This window comes from Hippocampus comes, unplaced genomic scaffold (genome assembly GCF_001891065.2).
Source record: "Hippocampus comes isolate QL1 unplaced genomic scaffold, H_comes_QL1_v1.1 scaffold256, whole genome shotgun sequence".
Lineage (NCBI taxonomy): Eukaryota > Metazoa > Chordata > Actinopteri > Syngnathiformes > Syngnathidae > Hippocampus > Hippocampus comes.
The window spans coordinates 571,853-591,666 of record NW_017806249.1 but is presented as its reverse complement, the minus strand read 5'-3'; the positions used below and the strand labels follow the sequence as shown (position 1 = coordinate 591,666).

Sequence of the window (19,814 nt, the reverse complement as noted above, 5' to 3'; positions counted from 1 at the left end):
GTGGTTAAAATAGTTAATTTACCACCTGTTTGCTCACAATTTATGCAGTGCATTTTGGGGTGTTGCTAAGCACTTATGTGACTGAAATACGTTTTAGTTAATTTTCTTAACGTGTAAAAATCGGAGTTAACATTATTACAGTGTTTCCCAAACTTTATTGACTGGGGCACAAACAAAAATGCCACTACTATATCTCTCGAGATACATTTATTGATATAGATATACATCAGAGGCGTGTCAGTGAGTTTTGCACGTCCCGTCCCGGCATTCGCTAGAAGCCTCGGCACCCCATCCATCATCGAGAGTCCGTCATTATTTCAACCTGAGAAAATGTAAATGTCAGTCCATAATTTTTATTTTAATCACGCTTCGGTCATCACAGTGGATCACCGCTATTTTAGCACGTCAGTAAATTTTACCGGTCTGCCAGATCCTCAATCGCCGGTTCTTCAAAAAAAAAAAAAAAGCAAAGGAAAAAAAGTGTTATATATACTCTTACAGATGAAAAAAAATCAAATTTAATTAAAATTGTAAATTCAGCACAGTTATCAGTGTATCTACCTCATACGACGATTGCTCAAAGAAGTGAATAAAAAAATGATCGAGTTTTAAAAATGAGGACTCAAAGTAGTGAAAAATCAAACCATGCTTCCTCTTCTTCTGTGTTTGACCCCTGGTTGAGCTGAAACCAAGCCCCACACAATGACGCTCTCTAAAGCAGCCACACCAGCGGACTGTCTGTCAGAAAGATGTATTTTCATGGCCTTGGCATAGCTAGCGAGCTAACTTAACATGAAAATTGGTCTGGATGACTGTTGATTGGATCGAAGCGGCTCACTATTTTCTTTTTTTAATCGCGGGAAGGTATGAATTGTGCCGGACTGGGCACCCGAGAAATCTGGAAAATTGAACAGGTGAAAAACGGTTTTACGCTTTATCTCAATAATTGAGTTCGACATAGTTCTCAGTCTTTTAATGTTTCCAGCATTTGTAGTCAAACATGGATCATAACATTTAGAAGCAAATCTGTTAATTCACTTTCCAGGGATCTAAATCTGAAATTCCCATTTCAGTCATGTTTAAGATCAACAGTGATTTCCAAATATTGACTTTCATGGCTTAGCCAAGCAGTTACATAAATATGTCTGTCGGGGTCACCGACACAGTAAAAAGATTAACTTCTTCCTTTGTGCGGCATTTTTTTTTCTCCACCGACACCCGCTTGTACCCGCTCAACCTGCCCGGTGGCTCAGGCCCCTCCCTGCTCACGCCTTTCAAACTGACTCGATACTTCCTCCTGTCGCCGCGAGCAACCCCCGATTTCCACTCGTGTCCACCACCACGGCCGCGCTTGTCCGCCTTTCTATTTGCCTGTGGGACCATGAGCGATAAACTGTGGACAGAGGAGCAGTTCAACTGCCCCGTGTGTCTGGATCTCCCAAACGATCCGGTCACCATCCCGTGCGGGCACAGCTACTGCATGGCCTGTATCAAAGACTACTGGAGCAAAGATGATCCCAACGGTGTCTACAGTTGCCCCCAGTGCCGTCAGACTTTCTGCCCTCGGCCCTCGCTTTCCAGAAACACCATGCTGGCCGAAGCGGTGGACCAGCTCCGCAGAGGAATCCCAAGATCGGTGGTCTCTAGGAGCATCAAATTGAAAACCCAAAAGAGACTCCCCTCTTCGGCTGTGCAGTGCGACTTGTGCCAAGGAGAGCAGAAGGCGGCGGTCAAGACCTGCCTGGTGTGTATGAGTTCGTACTGCGAGAACCACCTGAAACCTCACCAGACCACCAAGGCCCTAAAAGAGCACGAGTTGATCGTGCCGACGGCCAACTTGGCCGACAAGATCTGCACCCAACACAAGTACCTGCAGGAGTTCTTCTGTCGCCAGTGTAAGGTCTTCATCTGTTGGCTGTGCACAAGCAACCAGCACAAAGGTCACGAGAGCGTCTCCACCAAGGCCGAACGCACGGACAAAGAGGTGAGGCCCGCATTCGTTGAAAACGTGAATGACGTTTCGTGGTTTTAATTGTTTCTTCACAATCGTCAGATCGCCAAGTGGAAAAAAAAATTATGTTACGACAATAAAGACGCAAGGTCAACGACCGTAATTTCCGGAGTATAAGCCGCGGCTTTTCAACTCTCGGGCTTATTTAATGAAGCGGGCTATATAACGATTTTTCTAATGGCCGCCAGGGAGCACTCAAGCATAATAGGAAAGATTGAGACAAGTTATACATGTCGAGGAAGACGCTATCTAATCTGTCACACTGAAAACAACCGGCCATGAGAGGGAGCATTTGACCTGTTTTTTGGGCTCCACTGCATCCACCAAGGAAAAAAGAAAAAAAAAACTTCCAAAAGACATTGTCGTGAAAGTTGGCACGAATGCGAAGTTGAAAGTCTCATGACCGAGTATTACGGCAAGCGAGGATTTTTTCATATAAAAAAAAAACTTGACAGGGAACGGTATCTTTTAAATTTTTTTTTTTTTTTTTAACCAGCCCTGTTAGTGCTGTTTTACTGCCATGGTGCTGCCTGCCACATTACAAGAACACATTTATGTTCTAAAAACTTTGAAAACGCTTTCTGTGTAGCCTCTTTCTTGGTAAATATCTCATGTTACAATGTGGGCACCTGCGGCTTATTGACAAGTGCGGCTTGTGTGTGTCCAAAATGTTTTTTCCTTGAAAAATGTAGTGGGTGCGTCTTATAATCAGGTGCGCTCCGTAGTCCGGAAATTGTGGTAATTTGTCAGGAAAATAAGCGGAAATCTTACCAGAATAAAATCAAGATATTATGATATCAGAGTCAAAGTTTCACAGAGAAGAAAATAACACGAGTGAATGGCAGGAAGACAAGTTGATAGACATTGCACCTTTCATTCCAAAAAATAATTTTTTTTTGTCATCAACAAAGAAACGGGAATCTCTTCCTGTAATTTAAACGCCTGTTGCCCATCCAGAGATGTGAGATTTGTTTGATGCTACGTCACAGACATAGCAATGCCTTCAATCGGCCAGAGCTAGCATAGGGAGGACCAACTGGTTTAGTACGTTTGTTTTACCGGCGTGCGGTTCCCCATAACCGTCGCTCAGCAATTTTTCAAATGTCATTATTTAAATTTGTATGCGATATGGCTTCTGGACTTTATTTTGAGAACCACTGGATTAAGTACTGCCCACGCTTTTGCATCGACACCAGCCTGGTGGCACACATTCCAAACGACATTCCGGTTCACTTCTCACACTCCTCTTCTGGTGTTTTCTTGCGGCGTCTGACTCATGTCTCTGGTTGTCCTCTTCGCTCGATGACAGAAAGGGCTTTCCGAGATGCAGGCGGAAAATCAGAGGAGACTCAAAGATAGACAGCAGGAGTTGAAGGACATGAAGAAGATGATGGATGGCATGAAGGTAAACTCTCCAACAGTAACATCTCCTCCATGGCGGATTCTGGGTTCGTGTTCCAGCTATTAAGCAGATTTTATTTTGACCAATTCGAACTCAATTTTGTTGTTGATTTTGGGTGTAATTCCACTTTCAGCCATTAGGTGGTGGCACCCTATTGTTAATTCACTGTAAATTTGAAGGAAAAAGAGAGAAAATAGGAATTATTTCAAAATTTGAAGATTTTAGAAAGAGATTATTGGATGTTTCAGTCCTTTTCCATCCTTCATTTTATGCCGACGGAAAGCAACGGCTGTAGATTCATGTACATCTTTGAATATGATTATTGACAGATATTGTGAGATTGTAAGTTTCTTAGTTTAGGGGTAAAGAAAAAAAATACTCTAAACATAGCGGGATGTAAATATTTTTATTTTTTCTTATCTATTACTCTTGCTGTCTCGAAATATGTGTTTTAAATTGTTTGTATAATTTTAAAGTATGGTATGTATAAAGACCTTTAAAAAGACAAGTGCCAGTTTTTATACTATTTATGACATACGCTACGTTTCAAAAGTTAGATCGCGGTCACATTTTAATTGAATCATTATTAGAGTATTGGGTTTTTTTTTTTGGTTTTGTTTTCCTTTATTAATGCACAGTGTGAATGCTTCAACTATATATTTATTTTGAGCTAAATATTTTTGTTAATTTTGTGGCGCTTGGTCTAAAAGTTTGAGAATCACTAGCCTTGAGACCCTCTAGTTGCCCCCAACGTGACTGCGATGGGACGTCCGGCACGCCTCTACTGTGACTGACTCATGGTCCATGCACAGCGCTCAGCAGACCGCGTTCACAGCGACTCCGAGAAGGTGCTGTTGGATCTCCAGCACTCGGTGGAGAGACTCCAGGAACTGTTGGAGGAGGTGCTGGATGAGGTCGGCCGGGAGAAGATGGAGCAGGCCCGGGAGGTGACTGAGAATCTGGAGGCAGAGATCAAGGAGCTACAGAGGAGGGAGACTCAGATGAAGGACCTGGCTCAAAGCGAGGACCACATCTACTACCTGCAGGTTTGAGATCGACTCCCCGTAGGCCGAAGGTGGCGCTCTCTGAGTTGGAAGGCCAAACGGAATTCAAAGTCACACAATCCCTTTCAGATGTATGAAACCATGTGCAGTCCGCTTGAGTCGGGAGACCTTCCGGCTGTGCAGGTCAACCATGATGCTTCTTTTGAACCTGTGCGGGATGCCATCCTCGACCTACGGGAGCGAGTGGAGGACTTGTGCAACCTGGAACTGGACAAGATCACCAAAAAAGGTCTGCGATCAGTACACATTTGAATGAATGAAGTAGATGATATATTTTTCGAGAGAGAGAGAGGAGGCATGGAAATATTTCACACACTACGAATGAAGTAGATGATATATTTTTCGAGAGAGAGAGGATGCATGAAAATATTTCACACACTATGTACGATATTCAAAGTTTGAACTATTTCACGAAAATGCTCATCAAAATGAACAATTTAGTTGTTGATTTCATTGGCATCCATCCATTTTTTTTCATGGGGAACATGAGAGGAAGCCAGAGTATCTGTCGCTTTTTCACCGTGTTTGTCTATTTACAGTCAATGAGACAACGTTATTCACGCTGGGTGCTGGTAAGAATATCATTTTTAAATCTGAAGCTCAGCTATAAAACTCACAGTGGGGAGAGAACTACAAAATAATTTTTTGGGGTGCTTTTTGTTGTTTTGCAGCCAATCGTAATCAGAGAGGTGGCCTCTTCAAGTGTGAGTTGTGTTATTCATTCGGAACGAGAACAACAATTACAACGACATTACAATGGCCAAAATCAATACATTTTTTTTCCCATCTCCAGTATTTTCTGCTCTGGGATCCCGCAACTCAAACCCAAGCAACCGATCGGCAGGTAGGGCCACTGGTCTGTTCCTCTCCATGTTCATCAGAATTCACATCATAACACTGAAATGATGCTACAGGCTCAACATCAAGTCTCTCGGTTACATCGCGAGGTACTGACAGACGAGGACTGGGTAATGACATTCAGCAAACATCCGCTTTGTGTACGAGGGGCAAAAAGTGCTTCGTAGGCTTCAAATCTCCAACAATCTCCATTGCAGGCTTTCGAGGTCAAGATGTGCGCAGCAGAGACTCGTCACGAGGTGAGCGTTGTTGATTCCAAAACGCAAACCTTTCTCCGTCAGCCTCAGCGGTGGATCATGCCTCCTTCCTGTCGCAGAGGTCGCGCAGAGGTCACCCAGGCCTTGGGACAGACAGCGGCGAGATGAAAGAGAGTCAAGTACAGGTGGGTAAATATTGATTCTTGACTGCTGTACAACATGATTGTGACCAAGTGATATTTAGAGGTGGTTGAAGTCAGTGAACAACCTATTGAAGGTTCAAGTACAAAATTTTAGTGGGCCTAAACATGACCCTCAAACTTACTCAGGTGTCCCTCCTGTAAAGTTTAAATTAAAAAAAAAAAAAAAAGCCCACAGTCAACCGTTTTACTGATCAAGATGATTTTAGTGGACACATCAGTCACGACAGGACAAATGCCAAATGCCCAAAAGACGAAAGGACCAAAGCTTGAAATTGAACAGTAACGCTTTTGGTTTGAAGCAGCCATTTTAGACAAATTTGAACAAACTCCGACAAAGGTGTAAGGTCCTTGATAGGAGTTAGAATTAGACATGCCCGTTCTGCCAGGGTGGTCATCAACTTTTTGGGAAACAAGGTGGACTTTCATGTCAGCCGAAAAGCCAAGATCTAGCATAACAAAAGCACATACCGAAAAAAAAAAAATCTACATGTACATGAACAAAGTATTTTTACGTGGTCACTTCCCACCACTGAAGGGAAGCATTTCACACGTGAATTCCAAGGTATCTAGTAAAAAAAACAAAAAAACTTTTGTTCATTGTCATCGTTGTCACCAGCACGGGAGACCAACCCCAGACCGAGCCCGACCCCAAGCCCAACTCCAAGCAGGAGAGAATCCCCGTCTCTGTGGAGCAGGTCCAGTCAGAGTCAGAGTCAGAGTCAGAGTCTCCCTGCGACTCCCACTCTTGCTCCTGTGCCAGCATCCACTGGAGGTAGAAAAATCGTTTTTTGTTGTCGCCGTAACCCAAACATAATCGACATTTATATTGCACACATATGACACTCCAGATCAATTTTGACATGGGGCAAGAAGAGCATCTCTATGAAATTGTGAAACATCCATCCATCCATTTTCCGAGCCGCTTTATCCTCACAATGGTTGCGGGGGGCGCTGGAGCCTATCCCGGGCAGTAGGCAGGGGACACCCTGAACTGGTTGCCAGCCAATCGCCGGACACACAGAGACGAACAATCATTTGCGCTCACACTCATACCTAGGGAAAATTTCGAGCGTTCAATCAGCCTGCCATGCATGTTTTTGGAATGTGGGAGGAAACCGGAGTACCCGGAGAAAACCCACGCAAGCACGGGGAGAACAGGCAAACTTCACCCAGAAGGACGGAGCCGGGATCGAACTCACGACCTCTGCATTCCCGCGTGCCCCACAATGGGCTGGCAACCGGTTCAGGGTGTCCCCAGCCTACTGCCCAAAGACAGCTGGGATAGGCTCCAACACGCCCGCGAGGATAAGCGGATTACAATATATCACCCTTTTTTCATTTTCAGGGTGAAAACAAATCGATGGTATTTTGACGACTGGCAAATATCCAAACAGGTCAAATTTTACCCGAAAAGTACCCAAGAGTGAACACAATCCCGTTTTCCCCTTTGTTTGATCAGCTTCTCGTCGCATGTCATCGATCAGCAGCATTTTCCGGTCCCGTCGTGGCAACACACCCGCAGCGCCCGCGCCGTTTGCAGGCACGTGAGCACAAACTTCTCCTTTCGTTCATGCCGATGCAAACATTGTCACATTCTTAAATCATGCGAGGTTACGCTCCTCTTCAACAGGGGGACTGTCGACGGTGTCTGAAACACCAGTGGAAGGTAAGATGCCGTCGCTTGCCAAATTCCACTTTGGTCGCTTGAATGGGACGTCTATGCAATCCTTTTTTGTCATGACAGTTAACCCCGGTCTGTTTTTGGACTCACCCACCCCGGCTGCCAACCATCACCAGCCTGCTTTCCCTGCACGTGAGTGAAATGACACAGCAACCGACTTGAATGATTGCGCAACTATTCACATTGCGCAACAGGAAAATACAACATGTACGGAAATAACGATTCACCTATAAATATATTGCGCATAAAAGTGAAGGATTGTTCCAGTCAATCCTAAAATGAGTTGAGCTACCTTCTGGTCAGCCACAGTTGGGAATTTTCTGCCTACCTCTCTTTTTTTTTTCTGACATCAGTAAGAGAAATCAGCCTTGACAGCATCCAGGCTCCGGAACCGAGGGCAAGAGAGGACTTACTGCAATGTAAGTCTCATTTGTACCTGGTAATATATCCACAACTCAGATATTTTGAAGAAGGAGCAGAAATCTTTATCGGCCTTCATTGCAATTCGGTCACAGAAAATAACTTTTTGAACCGATTTTTGGCCATGGTGAAGAATTTCGACCGTTCCGTTTGACATGTTTGCATGTCATTGGTCAAGTGTCGAAAAGAGTGGACGTTTTCAGAAGTAACTTAACTTCCTTCCTTTCACGAAGTCCAGCAGCCATCACTGGTGTGACTTGACCGGACGTTACTTTCACTTAATTTGACTCCAATTTTTGCTTTGACATTTGACCAAGATTTTTTAAATTTTTTTATTCCTTCGTAAGCATACAACTATGTTGAAAACACAATGGCGCCTTGAGATATAAATTCAATTTGTTCTAGGACCACACTTATACTTCACATTTTTAATCGCAAGTCATTTTTCCATATTGAAGTGAACGGAAAATCCTTTCTTCTCTTCACCCCCCCCAACCCAAAACAAAAAAACACCACCAAATTGTGCGCGCAAGTCATTTTTCCATATTGAAGTGAACGGAAAAGCCTTTCTTCTCTTCACCCCCCCAACCCAAAACAAAAAACACCACCAAATCGTACAACATTATCAAACGGAAAACTCTGTTATCATACTTGATAAAAATAGAAAAAAAATGATACAATAGAGAAAATTCAGCTCCTCTCTGAGCTTCTCAGTATAGCAGTAATATTAGTTGTTCTATGCTGAGGATAAATAATGTACACCTGGGGTCCTCCGTTCCGCATGACCAAGTCGAAATAAATGAAGAGGGCTGGATGGATAACGAGCCCCTTCTGGACTCTGCAGACAAAGAACGAGCAACTGAAAGCGAATGATCGATTTTCTCTCTCTCTCTCTCGTAGATTCTGTCAACTTCACCTTTGATCCAAACAGCGCCCATCGTCGCCTGCTTCTCTCCGAGGGCAACACCAAAGCGACCCTGCAAGGAGAAATGGTGCCCTATGCGGACACCCCTCAACGTTTTGACGGCTGGACCCAGGTGATGTGCGGGACCCCGCTGCATTCGCAGCGTTCCTACTGGGAAGTGGAGTGGCGAGGCAGAGGTTCGTCCGTGGGCGTGGCGTACGGCTCGCTGAGCAGGAAGGGCTCCGACGCCAGGGCGGGACTCGGCTACAACGCCCAGTCGTGGACGCTGGAGCTCTCCGACTCGTGCTGCTGCGCGCTGCACGACAACCAGAAGCGGGACATACCCGTCACTTACTCCCCCCGTCTGGGCGTCTTTGTGGATTTGAACACGGGAACGCTGTCGTTCTACGGCGTGGCCGAGAGCTTGACGCCCCTCCACACGTTCCGGGCAAACTTTACCCAGCCCCTCTATGCTGTCTTTGGGGTGGGGAGTGGGCTCGGAGTGGGTTTGGATTTCGCACGTGGACAGTTCAGCTCCACCTCTGACAGCGTCAAGCTGTGTCCCATGTGAGGGTTTTTTTTTTTAATTTGTTCATTATTGTGTCTTTAATTAAACACACTTTCAACTATTTATTTTGTCAATCCGGTTGAGCAGAGGTGTCGTTATTTCATACATTGCCCAGCATTTGATTATGTTGTTATTTATATGCTATAATGCTTAAAGTTAAAGTTGGCTTCAAAACTTTCTGTATATATTTATTCCCCCTATCAAATTCCCCGTTGTGAATCTTTCCAGCAAGCACATATGAACTTTTTTTTTTCTCCATTCCTTTATTGTAAAAAATGGGGGCAACTAATTAACAGCTATGAGTTACTTCGAGAATCTTATGCCAGGAGAAGCTGTAACCGGGGTGACATCCAACTACAATAAAGCGGAAAGATATAAAACAGTCTACTTTCAGTCTTGCAAACATTTTATGTGGATTACAAAAATTTGTAAGCTAAAATACACGAAAGCCAGTATATTAAAAAAAAAATTAATAAATAAAAGAATGGCAGGATTTTGGTAATCTTCCAAATCTGGACAAAAACAACAGACCGCGACGTTGTTTTAGTCAACATTATGACTGAAATCGTTTTCATCAATAGGTTAGCGTAAGAAAACCAAACTTGAAAATGCATATAACAAAGTGCAGTAACTCAGTCTAAGTGTGGACGGAGTGAAACACAAAACATGCAAATAATACACAGCGAGTGGCGAAAAGGCAAACGAGCAACACTTCTACATAAGGCCGCTTATTAAAAAAAATAGTAATAATCCACGACACACAATATCCAACTTTCCTGGTCTGGTTCGGACCTTCAACCGGGTCCCCATGAACATGCTGGGACCCGGAGACTTGGACGCAAGAATGTCATGTCAGCATCCAAAAATGCTGCAGAGGGGACTTTTTGTCTAGTGCGGGCCGAGGCAAGTCCAATCCTACAGAGCCGTTGCGCTGCTTGTTTTCGAAGTTTGCCTCCTTCACACAACTGATTGAAATGATCAGGTGAGTTATCGAACCTCTCCAGAGCTTGCGGATGCGCTGATCAAAGGGCAGCGGATCTCGAAGACCGAGGACTCGACTACACCTGGTCTGTGAAATTTTATCCATCAGGTTACGTCAATAGCAGGGGATGACAAAAATGACGCCGGATTTACTGTCAATACACGGGGCGGGACGGAAAAAGTCTCCCGATCATTTGGCAATCTCTAACATTACAATAAAAGAAGATCACTCAATTAAATGTGCAGAGCGTTACGCTGGCCTCTACCTTGTGCTACGATATTTTAATATCTGTCATTCAGAGAAATATTTTTAAATGGTGCTTGGTTGAAAAGGTTTGGTTGACCACAAGCCAATTTCTCGGGCAAATGAGCGAAAATTTTAACGACGAGGAAAAACCAGGTTTGTCAGGAGACGTGTGTATGATTTCCATCGACTTCAAGACAATGAACCAGAAGCCCGTTCATATTTTTTTTTGTTGCCTAGGAAACATAGTTATTCAGAAAGTCATATTTGAATCTTTTGGGGGACGCCCCGTACTTCAATTCCTACATTCATATTGAGGCCACGACGAAAGAAGCCCTTGGAACAAGTCTGGATTCAAACGTGAACAAACGTAACAGAGACCATCCTTTCTGAAACCATCCCAACCGGAAACGCCTTCCTTCTCTTCCACATCCACAAAACCTTCTTTGCTCATTTAAGTTCGGTGGGATTGATCCACACCATCTCGATACTTTGGTCCATGTGGTCAAAGCTTCCCCCTTTACAAAACACACAGAGCCGTTCAACAAGGTCCATTGAGACAAAAGCTTAGGCCTGTAAAACTCGAATCAGGGCAAAGGGGTAGCAGGCAGTTAAAAATTCCGTTGAAATCTGTTGTGCTTTAAAAATCAAGTCCTAAATAAAAAGCGAGGTTGGAACAGGACACATAAGCGGGACTTTTTAGGGGCAACGACGGCGTTTAGGATTCCCCCGAACGCGGCAGGGTGTTCGAGGTGCCTTTTGTGCATCTTTGCTTGAGGTTGCCCCAAGGTGGTGGGGGGAGCGCCAGGGAGGCGGGGGGAGGGGGAGGCACGGGCCGGCCCGCCGCCTTTCCCGCCCGGGCGCCGATCATCGCCGGAAGGCTGTGGTTGCGCCTCAGACCGTCCAGCAGGCTCCCGCCGCCCGCCGACACGAAGGTGGCGGACGCCTGGGGGGCCTTGGTCAATCCCATCTGACGCAGCCGCTCCAAAAGGCCGACGTTAAGAGGGTCCGGGGGCGGCGCGCGGGCCGAGTTCTCCCGGGAGGGGCTGGGTAGGTCGGGGTGCGGCGAGCGGCCCAGGTTCAAGCCGTAAACGTCTCGCAGGAACAACTCGGCCGGCCTCGAGGCCAGAAAATTGTCCGCCGAGTGCTGGCGGCACTCGGATCCGGGCGAGTGCGAGGGCGAGTTGGGGGGCGTGCCCGGGAGAAGGCGGAGGAGGGGCTGCGGGGGCGTGGGCCTTGCGCCCAACGGGGGGGTTTCCGTGGAGACCTGTGCAGAAATGCCTCTCTCCAGGACCAACTTGGCCAACCCGCCGGTGGCCACGGGGGGGCGCCGGACGGGAAAGGCGTCTCCCAGGCTGAGGCGGCAGGGTGTCAGAGGGGTGCTGGGTCCCGTCCTCATGGAGCTCGGCGTGTTGCCATTGGCAGATGACTGTGAACTAGAGACAGAGGGAGGTGGGGGGAGGAAACAATTGTCACCCTTATTGGCCATTTCCGTGTGGCGTCTCGCATCATTCAAATCTCGCCAGCACTTTTGACACGGACGGCATCCTCCCCGTTTAAGAGATGACGCTCCGCGGCGGCTTGTCTAACTCGTGCGCTACGATGGCTTGGGCTGACTTTCGTTCCCGCTCCGTCCCGTCACAAGTGCTTACGACGCCAGCCGACAGTCTTGCTGGTCCCACATTTATTCTTCAACTTTGGATTTTCTTCAACAGTTATCAAAAGCGATCGCAATCGTTGCTGTCAACTGTTATTTCGGTTCAAGTCAGGTTTTTTTTTTTCTGTCAACACATGAGCTCGAATCAAACATATTAGAATGAAGCTTTTTTTTGTTGTTTTTAAGCACAATTCCATTTCGTTTCGTGTTTCAGCACATTGAGAGTGAATCTTTACGGGTTTGTTCAAGTGGTTTTATTGCGAGTCCAATTTGATTTTGATGCGCAATCGATTTTTCAGTGACTGAAGTTCTTTATATGTTGCGACAGCGAAGGTGGTGTTCAAACTATGCATCATGTCGGATATGAAAGAGACTTTAGAAAGAAAAGCCGTTCTCTCGATTTTGAAGAACACGCACACACGGCTTAACACAGCCACCGAGCACTTCCGGAACCCGTTCGGCTGCCGATTATCTGATTGATAAAACTTTTTTCGACACCAAGTGGTGTGTGCATCCGCAGCACCGCCAGTCATGACCTTCCAAGAGAATCATGAGAGTTATTTGATTCAAATCTGTATTCCAGCGAGGGGCGAATGTTCGCGAGGGTTCGCGAAGGTAGCGAATGCGCGTGGACGTCGCTGTCCGTTCAAGGTCGCCAACGTTCTCCAGACGTTCGCCAACAGGGAGTGAGAGAGGTACAGACGAATGTTTGCGACCTTGAAGGAACCGTGACGAGAACGCAACAATCGCTAAGCGGTGCAAACACGGGCAAAACCAAAAGCTCCATCGTGTTAGCCCCAGATCGAAACACTTGCGCCTCATCCGTCACAGTATTTTATTGTCGGCCACGACGGCGGTATTTGGAGATCCAAGTTTTTTTCTTGGTGTCGCTCGCTATAAGAGTTTGAGAGGAAGCGGTCTGTTGAAATAAATACTGTGCATGGAAGCGACGAAGCGGACTGACCTTTGGGTGACTTGCGTGACATCACAAGGGTGCAAGATGCGGCAGGTGGTGAACGTGTAGGTGGAGAAGGTGGAGCTCTGACACTTGACTGGATTTGGGACTGCACACAAAACAAGATACTGAAATGGAATCCAACAGAGAGCTCGACGTCGCTGGGATGGATGGGGGCAGAGTTGCGTTCTTCCCGGCCCGACGAGCATTTACATTTTCAAGACTTAAAATTTAAGTATTTTTAAAAATCGTCGCTGGGATGGATGGGGGCAGAGTTGCGTTCTTTGCGGCCCGACGAGCATTTACATTTTCAATACTTAAATACTTAAAATGTAAGTATTTTTTAAAAAAGTTTTCTTGTCTCAAATTGTACCAATACCAAATAAGGGCTATAATGCTTTGTATTGAAATGTTTATGGATATATATATTTTTAACAGTGTGTGTGTGTGTGCGTGTGTGTGTGTGTGTGTATGTGTGTGTGTGTGTGTGTGTGTGTGTGGGAATAAAGAAAAAAAATTGCCATACTCTGACATAGCTTTCATCAATGTTTTCGAGTTAAAAATACAACCCCTATGCCCCCCCCCACCAAATAAAATAAAAATTAAAAAAAAAGATTGATTTGAGCTTTCTTTCTGTTTTCTTTTGGTCGGGCGTCGACGAGCAGCGCACTTTGAAGACAATGCCAACTTCCTCCTCGTCTTCCTCTTTCCCTCTCTCGGCCGCGCCTTTCTCCAAGACGCCGGCCTCCCTCTCTCGGCGTGCTTCGTCCTCCTCATCTTCCTCCATGTCGTTCAGCCGGTAAACGGCCTCCTGGGCGAGCGGCCGGAAACCCTTGGTGACGACGCCGGGGTGCGGGTCCAGGATGGTGGCCAGGTGGGGTTTGGCAAGCTGCTGCCAGTGATGGAGCGTCAGGGAGCCTGAAGAAAAAAGGCAGAGAGGGTCACACCGGGGGCGGGACCAAACCAAGTTGTGTCTTGGGTGATTCACCTTCCATGGGTTTGACAATCTGAAGCTTCTCCGGCAGGAAAGTCTTGAAGACGCTGGAGCCGATGGAGAGTTCTGACAGATTGGAAAAGGAAGAGAACGCGCTGCCCATTGGCGAGCCGCAGCCGCTTCCCACGTCACGAGCCTCGGCCCCGGCGAGGGTCTGCAGCTTTTTCTCTCGCTCCGCTTTGAAGAACTGGTGCTCCGACAAGAAGTTCTGCCGTCGTAGCGACAGTCGATGCAGCGCTTTCGTCAGGTCGTTCCCACCCGGGAAACCGGGCTGGCCCTGTGGCAGCTCATCTCTTCAAACCCAAAAATGAAAACCCGTTGGCATTCCTCTTCTTGGGTTATCCCGACTCACGGTTTGACTTACCCATGAGAAGAGGGGAAGGGCTGCGCTGTCATCACCAGAGAGTTCCGTCCAGAACCAGGAATAGGCGGGGTTGCCGAATGGGGCCGCGATGTTGAGGCGTTGACGGAGCGCACCGTCTGGAAGACTCTCTTCTGGCAAATCCTGGGGCGGAAGGTCCATTAGATATGACGGACCAGAAAACTACATGAGACAATCCTGCTGTTCCAGTCAACGTCCTGCCCATTTTGTTTGTTTTTTGTCGAACCGATCCTCAGCGATTCACTCAAAAATGTATTCATGCTTATTGTGCTCTGTTAATAAAGCTCCGTTGAGATGTTTGCGTGTGTTTTTGAGGAGTTCTTTTTAACAAAGAGCACTCCATAATATTGTAGTTTCCATAAACATGCAGTAATGACATAATTGGAAGGTAAAAAATTAGTATCTTTGAGTTTGAAACTTAATGTTTTTTTTTTTTTTTTTTTTAAATTCAATCATTCATTCATTTTCTGAACCGCTTAATCCTCACGAGGGTCGCGGGGGGTGCTGGAGCCCAAAGCCGTCTTGGGACAGGAGGCGGGGGACACCCTGAACCGGTTGCCAGACAATCGCAGGGCACACATTGACGGGCAACCATTCACGCTCACACTCGCACCGAGGGCGGACAATTTTAAGTGTTCAATCAGCCTGCCAGGCATGTTTTTGGAATGCGAGAGGAAACCGGAGTACCCGGAGAAAACCCACGCAGACCCACGGAGAACATGCAAACTCCACACAGGAAGACTGGAGCCAGAAGCGAACCCACGACCTCTGCACTGTGAGGTCGACGCGCTAACCACTCGAACATGGGGTCGCGTAATTCAATCATCTGTAAGCTATCTATCTATTTTTTGGGGGGGGGGGGATGAGTTTGAAATGCTGCGTGACGCGGTACCTCCGCTGTGAGTTGTCGCTGGGCCTCTTTGGAAGCCTGTAAGTGGATCCTCAGCTCTTCTTTCTCCAAAGCGAGCTTAACAGCAAGAGCGACAACGTCGGTGAGTGGCTGACTTTTTGAAACAATTCAGGATGCGCTGGGGCTGAGCAAATAATCCAATTCAAATCGACATCGCAATGTAGAAACACTGGGGCTGAGCAAATAATCCAATTCAAATCGACATTGCAATGTAGAAACACATGAGAAGAGGAATTTAAATGGCCACTCAATGAAGATATCTTCAAAATGGGGTGCGCGTGTACGGCTGCGTGACGCGGTACCTCCGCTGTGAGTTGTCGCTGGGCCTCTTTGGAAGCCTGTAAGTGGATCCTCAGCTCTTCTTTCTCCAAAGCGAGCTTAACAGCAAGAGCGACAACGTCGGTGAGTGGCTGACTTTTTGAAACAATTCAGGATGCGCTGGGGCTGAGCAAATAATCCAATTCAAATCGACATTGCAATGTAGAAACACATGAGAAGAGGAATTTAAATGAAAAAAAAAATGCAATTCAATTATTTGTCAAAATGGTTCAGCCCTATTATGTAATACAGAGCATGCAACACGGTGGACCCTTTTGGAGGCGGTTCCTCACCTCCTTGACCCGATGCTGCAGCTCTACAATTTGCGACAGCAACTGAGCGATTTCCTCCTGGTGTCTGACCAGCTCCTCGTTCTTCTGGGACAGTTCATTTGTCATCGACACCATTTGAGTGTTGGACTGACCTGAGGTAAGGGAGCCCAAAACATAACAAGTTGGAAAAGGAAAAGGTGGCCGTGTTCACGTGGAGCCGCTGTATTGCTTTCACCGAATACTTGCAAAGATGAGAAAAGAAAGGATCATAAAATGAAAAAAAAAAACAAACAAACTTTTTTTTTAACCCAATGAGCTTTTCCAAATAATTGTATGAATTGACATTTTGATGTGACAACTAAATGTCTAAAGACATTCTAATTTTGTAAATACTGTGTTATTTGTACAAAAATGGAAACAATCTACAGTACTTTTTCAAGGCTAAGGGTGAAGAAACAACAGTAGCACACACCTACAGGATGGTGTGTCGAAACTAGTGGCACACTGGCTCCCCCGTGTGGTACCAGAAAGAATCGCTGCCTAAGTACAGCTCGATTGGATTTAAGTTTGAAGCTCAAAACATTCGCATGTCATCTTTAAATATGGTTTGTTTTTAATCAGACGTTGTTCATTTCATGACAGAGGCGGCGGGTAGGATAAAAGTAGACCCCCCCAGGCTGAACTTTGGACACGTTTGAACTAAATGGACCAATCACACATAACAAGTTGGAAAAGGAAAAGGTGGCCGTGTTCACGTGGAGCCGCTGTATTGCTTTCACCGAATACTTGCAAAGATGAGAAAAGAAAGGATCATAAAATGAAAAAAAAAAAAAAAAAAAAACTTTTTTTAACCCAATGAGCTTTTCCGAATGATTGTATGAATTGACATTTTGATGTGACAACTAAAAATGTCTAAAGACATTCTTATTTTGTAAATACTGTGTTATTTGTACAAAAATGGAAACAATCTACAGTACTTGTTAAAGGCTAAGGGTGAAGAAACAACAGTAGCACACATCTACAGGATGGTGTGTCGAAACTAGTGGTGCACCGCCGCCCCCGTGTGGTACCAGAAAGAATCGCTGCCTAAGTACAGCTCGATTGGATTTAAGTTTGAAGCTCAAAACATTCGCATGTCATCTTTAAATATGGTTTGTTTTTAATCAGACGTTGTTCATTTCATGACAGAGGCGGCGGGTAGGATAAAAGTAGACCCCCCCAGGCTGAACTTTGGACACGTTTGAACTAAATGGACCAATCACGAGAGATGAGGCGCCGCCGCATTCTACGTGTGGCGACAATTGCTGTCGTACGCACAACACGATGCGTCGGTCATGTGATGCAATGCAACTGTTGTGGCCCGCACGTGCGTGGGAGTACAACGAGACCTTTATGCAATAAACTGACACTCTCCTTCGAGTCACATGACGTTAACATGGAAAATCACTTTCAAGAAAAAAAAAAAATCCACTTTGATACTTATATAAAAAAACAAAAAACAAAAAAAAAACCCAGACTCACGGATATAAAAAAAATAATAATAATAAAAATAAAACAGACTCACGGAGCTCCTTGACACAGTCGCTCACAAGTTTCTGTTCCTTCTCCTCATAGGTAATGGTGTCCCTCTTCAGCTGGCAGGCCTGGGATAAGTTATCATGTCAAGAATTGGCCAATTCCTCCGTCGTAGACAAACCCGAATGTTCTAATTCACCACCAACCTCAGACCTCAGGGCCAGGTTCTCCTCCTCCAGCTCCTGCAGCTTACACTGCATCGACTCCAGCTGGCTGAGCGCGGCGGCGGCGGTTCCGCCGGCTAACGGAGGCTGCGTCGGTGGGGTTGATGCACTGGAGTCTCCCTCACACTCCTCGGAGGCGCTGGCCACCATGCGCAACAACTCATCCTTCTTACTGAGCTCGTGCTGCAACTGGTGAACCTGCTCAGAGAGCATGTTTGGCATTGTGGGGGGGAGGAAATGGCACGCTGGACACGGCTCCAAATTTAGGATTGAAGTTACAGAAAACGGCAAAAACGATTAGCCCTCTTAATGAAATGAAATGAAATACAAACTTTTATTTTCTTGAATGACATAACCAGAATCTAACGAGTTCCTTCGGAGGCAATTCTTGCATTCTAAAGTGACAATAGAGGCATGTGCTGACACTGATTGCTATTTTTAACAGTTGTTAATCATCCTCTACACCTTGACGTACAACGGAACTGTTGATTCATTTCCGGTTCGATTTAGCATGTATGATTTTCTCGACAGAACCCAGACACTTATTAAATGTGCTGCTATTTTGTAGTGGTGGACACGGCAGTCCCGTCAGTCATCGTTCTGTCATTTTTTTTTTTCCAGGCCGGCCCAGTTCCGTCTCAGTGGTTGGCAACAGCTAATTGGCGTCGAGAAGTTTCTTACCCGGTACTACGTCATACGCCGGCGCAGCAAGCAGACATTCAGCCAAATCAAGTTAAAATAAGTAAATTAACTTTCGGTCACATAGAGAGCAATGGCATTATTTAACCAATCACCAGTGTGTGTGTGTGTGTGTGTGTGTGTGTGTGTGTGTGTGTGTGTGTGTGTGTGTGTGTGTGTGCGCATCTTTTTTTTTCTTCATGTGTGCTTGTGCTGCACCTATGTTTAACTTATCAAGTGCATTTTCAAGGCCGATTGGCAGTTGCCAATGACGGACGGACTGGGTCCACGCAGGCCGGCCTGAAATGATGACGGAACGCTTAAGATAGACTGATGCACCCACCACTGTTTCGTTTAGTTTGGGTCCTTTGACAAAACTATAATTTATTGTAATGTGTCGCGTGTATATTAATTGTTCAGTGAGTGACTTAACAGTGAGTCACTAGTGAGATAGTTGTTTTGAAATACGAAGAAATCAAAATGACAGGAATGAAATCTGGACTGTATTTGATGAAGCATTTGAAGCTACCTGGTCCAGAGTCTGCGCCAACTGCTCCTCCACAGCCTCGTTGCGCTCTTGCAGCAGGTGGTTCCTCTGCAGAAGCGACTGTCCGATCCGAGCCGCCAGCTCCAGGTCTCTATCACGCTGACGACAAAAGACGCGGGCTCAAGGGAATGAGCTGATGCGGGCACGAGTGAGAAACTAAAACGACAGCCGCCAGCTCCAGGTCTCTATCACGCTGACGACAAGAGACGCGGGCTCAAGGGAAATGATCTGATGCGGGCACGAGTGAGAAACCAAAACGACGGCGCGCGGCACGATACCAACCTCAGCCAGAAGGTGTGTGACCACTTCGATGTCATTGTACGTCTTGGTCATCTGCTCCACACGATCGGAACTGAGGACTGACAATACGTTAAGATCATTTAGAGGAACGTACAAGCAAATGGCACAGACGCAAGTCATGCAGCTCGTGCATGCAAAATGGAAGCATTCAGGAAATCCCAAAAGATTGAACAGACAAATTTTGTGTAACATGTCAGCTTTGAAGTTTTTTTTGACCACAAGCAACATGAATTAGCTAGGTGTGATTTTTTTTTTTTTAAATCACATTTTCAATCTTCATACAGTATATTTGGTCAAATCTTGGATAATACGTAGTGTCTAGCCAATGTATTAAGCGCAGCCGAAGGAAGCTCAGGGAGTTGTTTTCGATAAAAAAATGCTTTGAATACTGACAAGTAGTCTCCAGTTCTCATGGTAAAAAAAAACAAATCATTTTCTACAGTTAAACTAGGGATGAAACGTTTTAGGTTACTGACAAACGGGGATAACAATACCCCACCACCCAAAAAAAAATTTGTATCACGTTGCC

At 45.8% G+C, this 19,814-nt stretch overlaps 2 protein-coding genes across 2 annotated transcripts in view; one reads left to right on the top strand and one right to left on the bottom strand.

The window, feature by feature from the left end:
- Positions 1 to 921: 921 nt before the first annotated feature.
- Positions 922 to 9,373, top strand: trim25l (tripartite motif containing 25, like). Its single transcript, XM_019857430.1, has 16 exons — positions 922 to 1,984; positions 3,321 to 3,416; positions 4,226 to 4,459; positions 4,547 to 4,706; positions 5,017 to 5,049; positions 5,149 to 5,181; positions 5,271 to 5,321; positions 5,392 to 5,445; positions 5,533 to 5,574; positions 5,652 to 5,717; positions 6,352 to 6,507; positions 7,195 to 7,275; positions 7,366 to 7,401; positions 7,480 to 7,548; positions 7,770 to 7,835; positions 8,737 to 9,373. Exons 1-16 carry the CDS (start codon positions 1,142 to 1,144, stop codon positions 9,309 to 9,311), a joined length of 2,595 nt encoding a protein of 864 aa, XP_019712989.1. The 5' UTR covers positions 922 to 1,141; the 3' UTR covers positions 9,312 to 9,373.
- Positions 9,374 to 10,829: 1,456 nt separating this feature from the next.
- The window catches only part of trak2 (trafficking protein, kinesin binding 2), a 16,132-nt gene continuing 7,147 nt past the window's right edge, over positions 10,830 to 19,814 (bottom strand). Inside the window, exons 7-15 of the mRNA XM_019857425.1 lie at positions 17,743 to 17,958; positions 17,586 to 17,664; positions 16,043 to 16,173; positions 15,679 to 15,808; positions 14,504 to 14,663; positions 14,134 to 14,432; positions 13,772 to 14,063; positions 13,155 to 13,334; positions 10,830 to 11,969 (exon numbers count right to left, since the gene is read on the bottom strand). Of these exons, the coding sequence (XP_019712984.1) occupies positions 11,252 to 11,969; positions 13,155 to 13,334; positions 13,772 to 14,063; positions 14,134 to 14,432; positions 14,504 to 14,663; positions 15,679 to 15,808; positions 16,043 to 16,173; positions 17,586 to 17,664; positions 17,743 to 17,958 (2,205 nt within the window). The 3' untranslated portion in view covers positions 10,830 to 11,251. The remainder of the gene's footprint in view (positions 11,970 to 13,154; positions 13,335 to 13,771; positions 14,064 to 14,133; positions 14,433 to 14,503; positions 14,664 to 15,678; positions 15,809 to 16,042; positions 16,174 to 17,585; positions 17,665 to 17,742; positions 17,959 to 19,814) is intronic.

Excerpts from the sequence above, each read along its gene's own strand:
- trim25l (XM_019857430.1), top strand. The coding sequence starts at position 1,142 with ATGTCTGTCGGGGTCACCGACACAGTAAAAAGATTAACTTCTTCCTTT. Across the intron at positions 5,182-5,270 it reads GAGAGGTGGCCTCTTCAAGT|TATTTTCTGCTCTGGGATCC; the intron begins GTGAGTTGTGTT and ends TCCCATCTCCAG. Across the intron at positions 7,836-8,736 it reads AAGAGAGGACTTACTGCAAT|ATTCTGTCAACTTCACCTTT; the intron begins GTAAGTCTCATT and ends TCTCTCTCGTAG.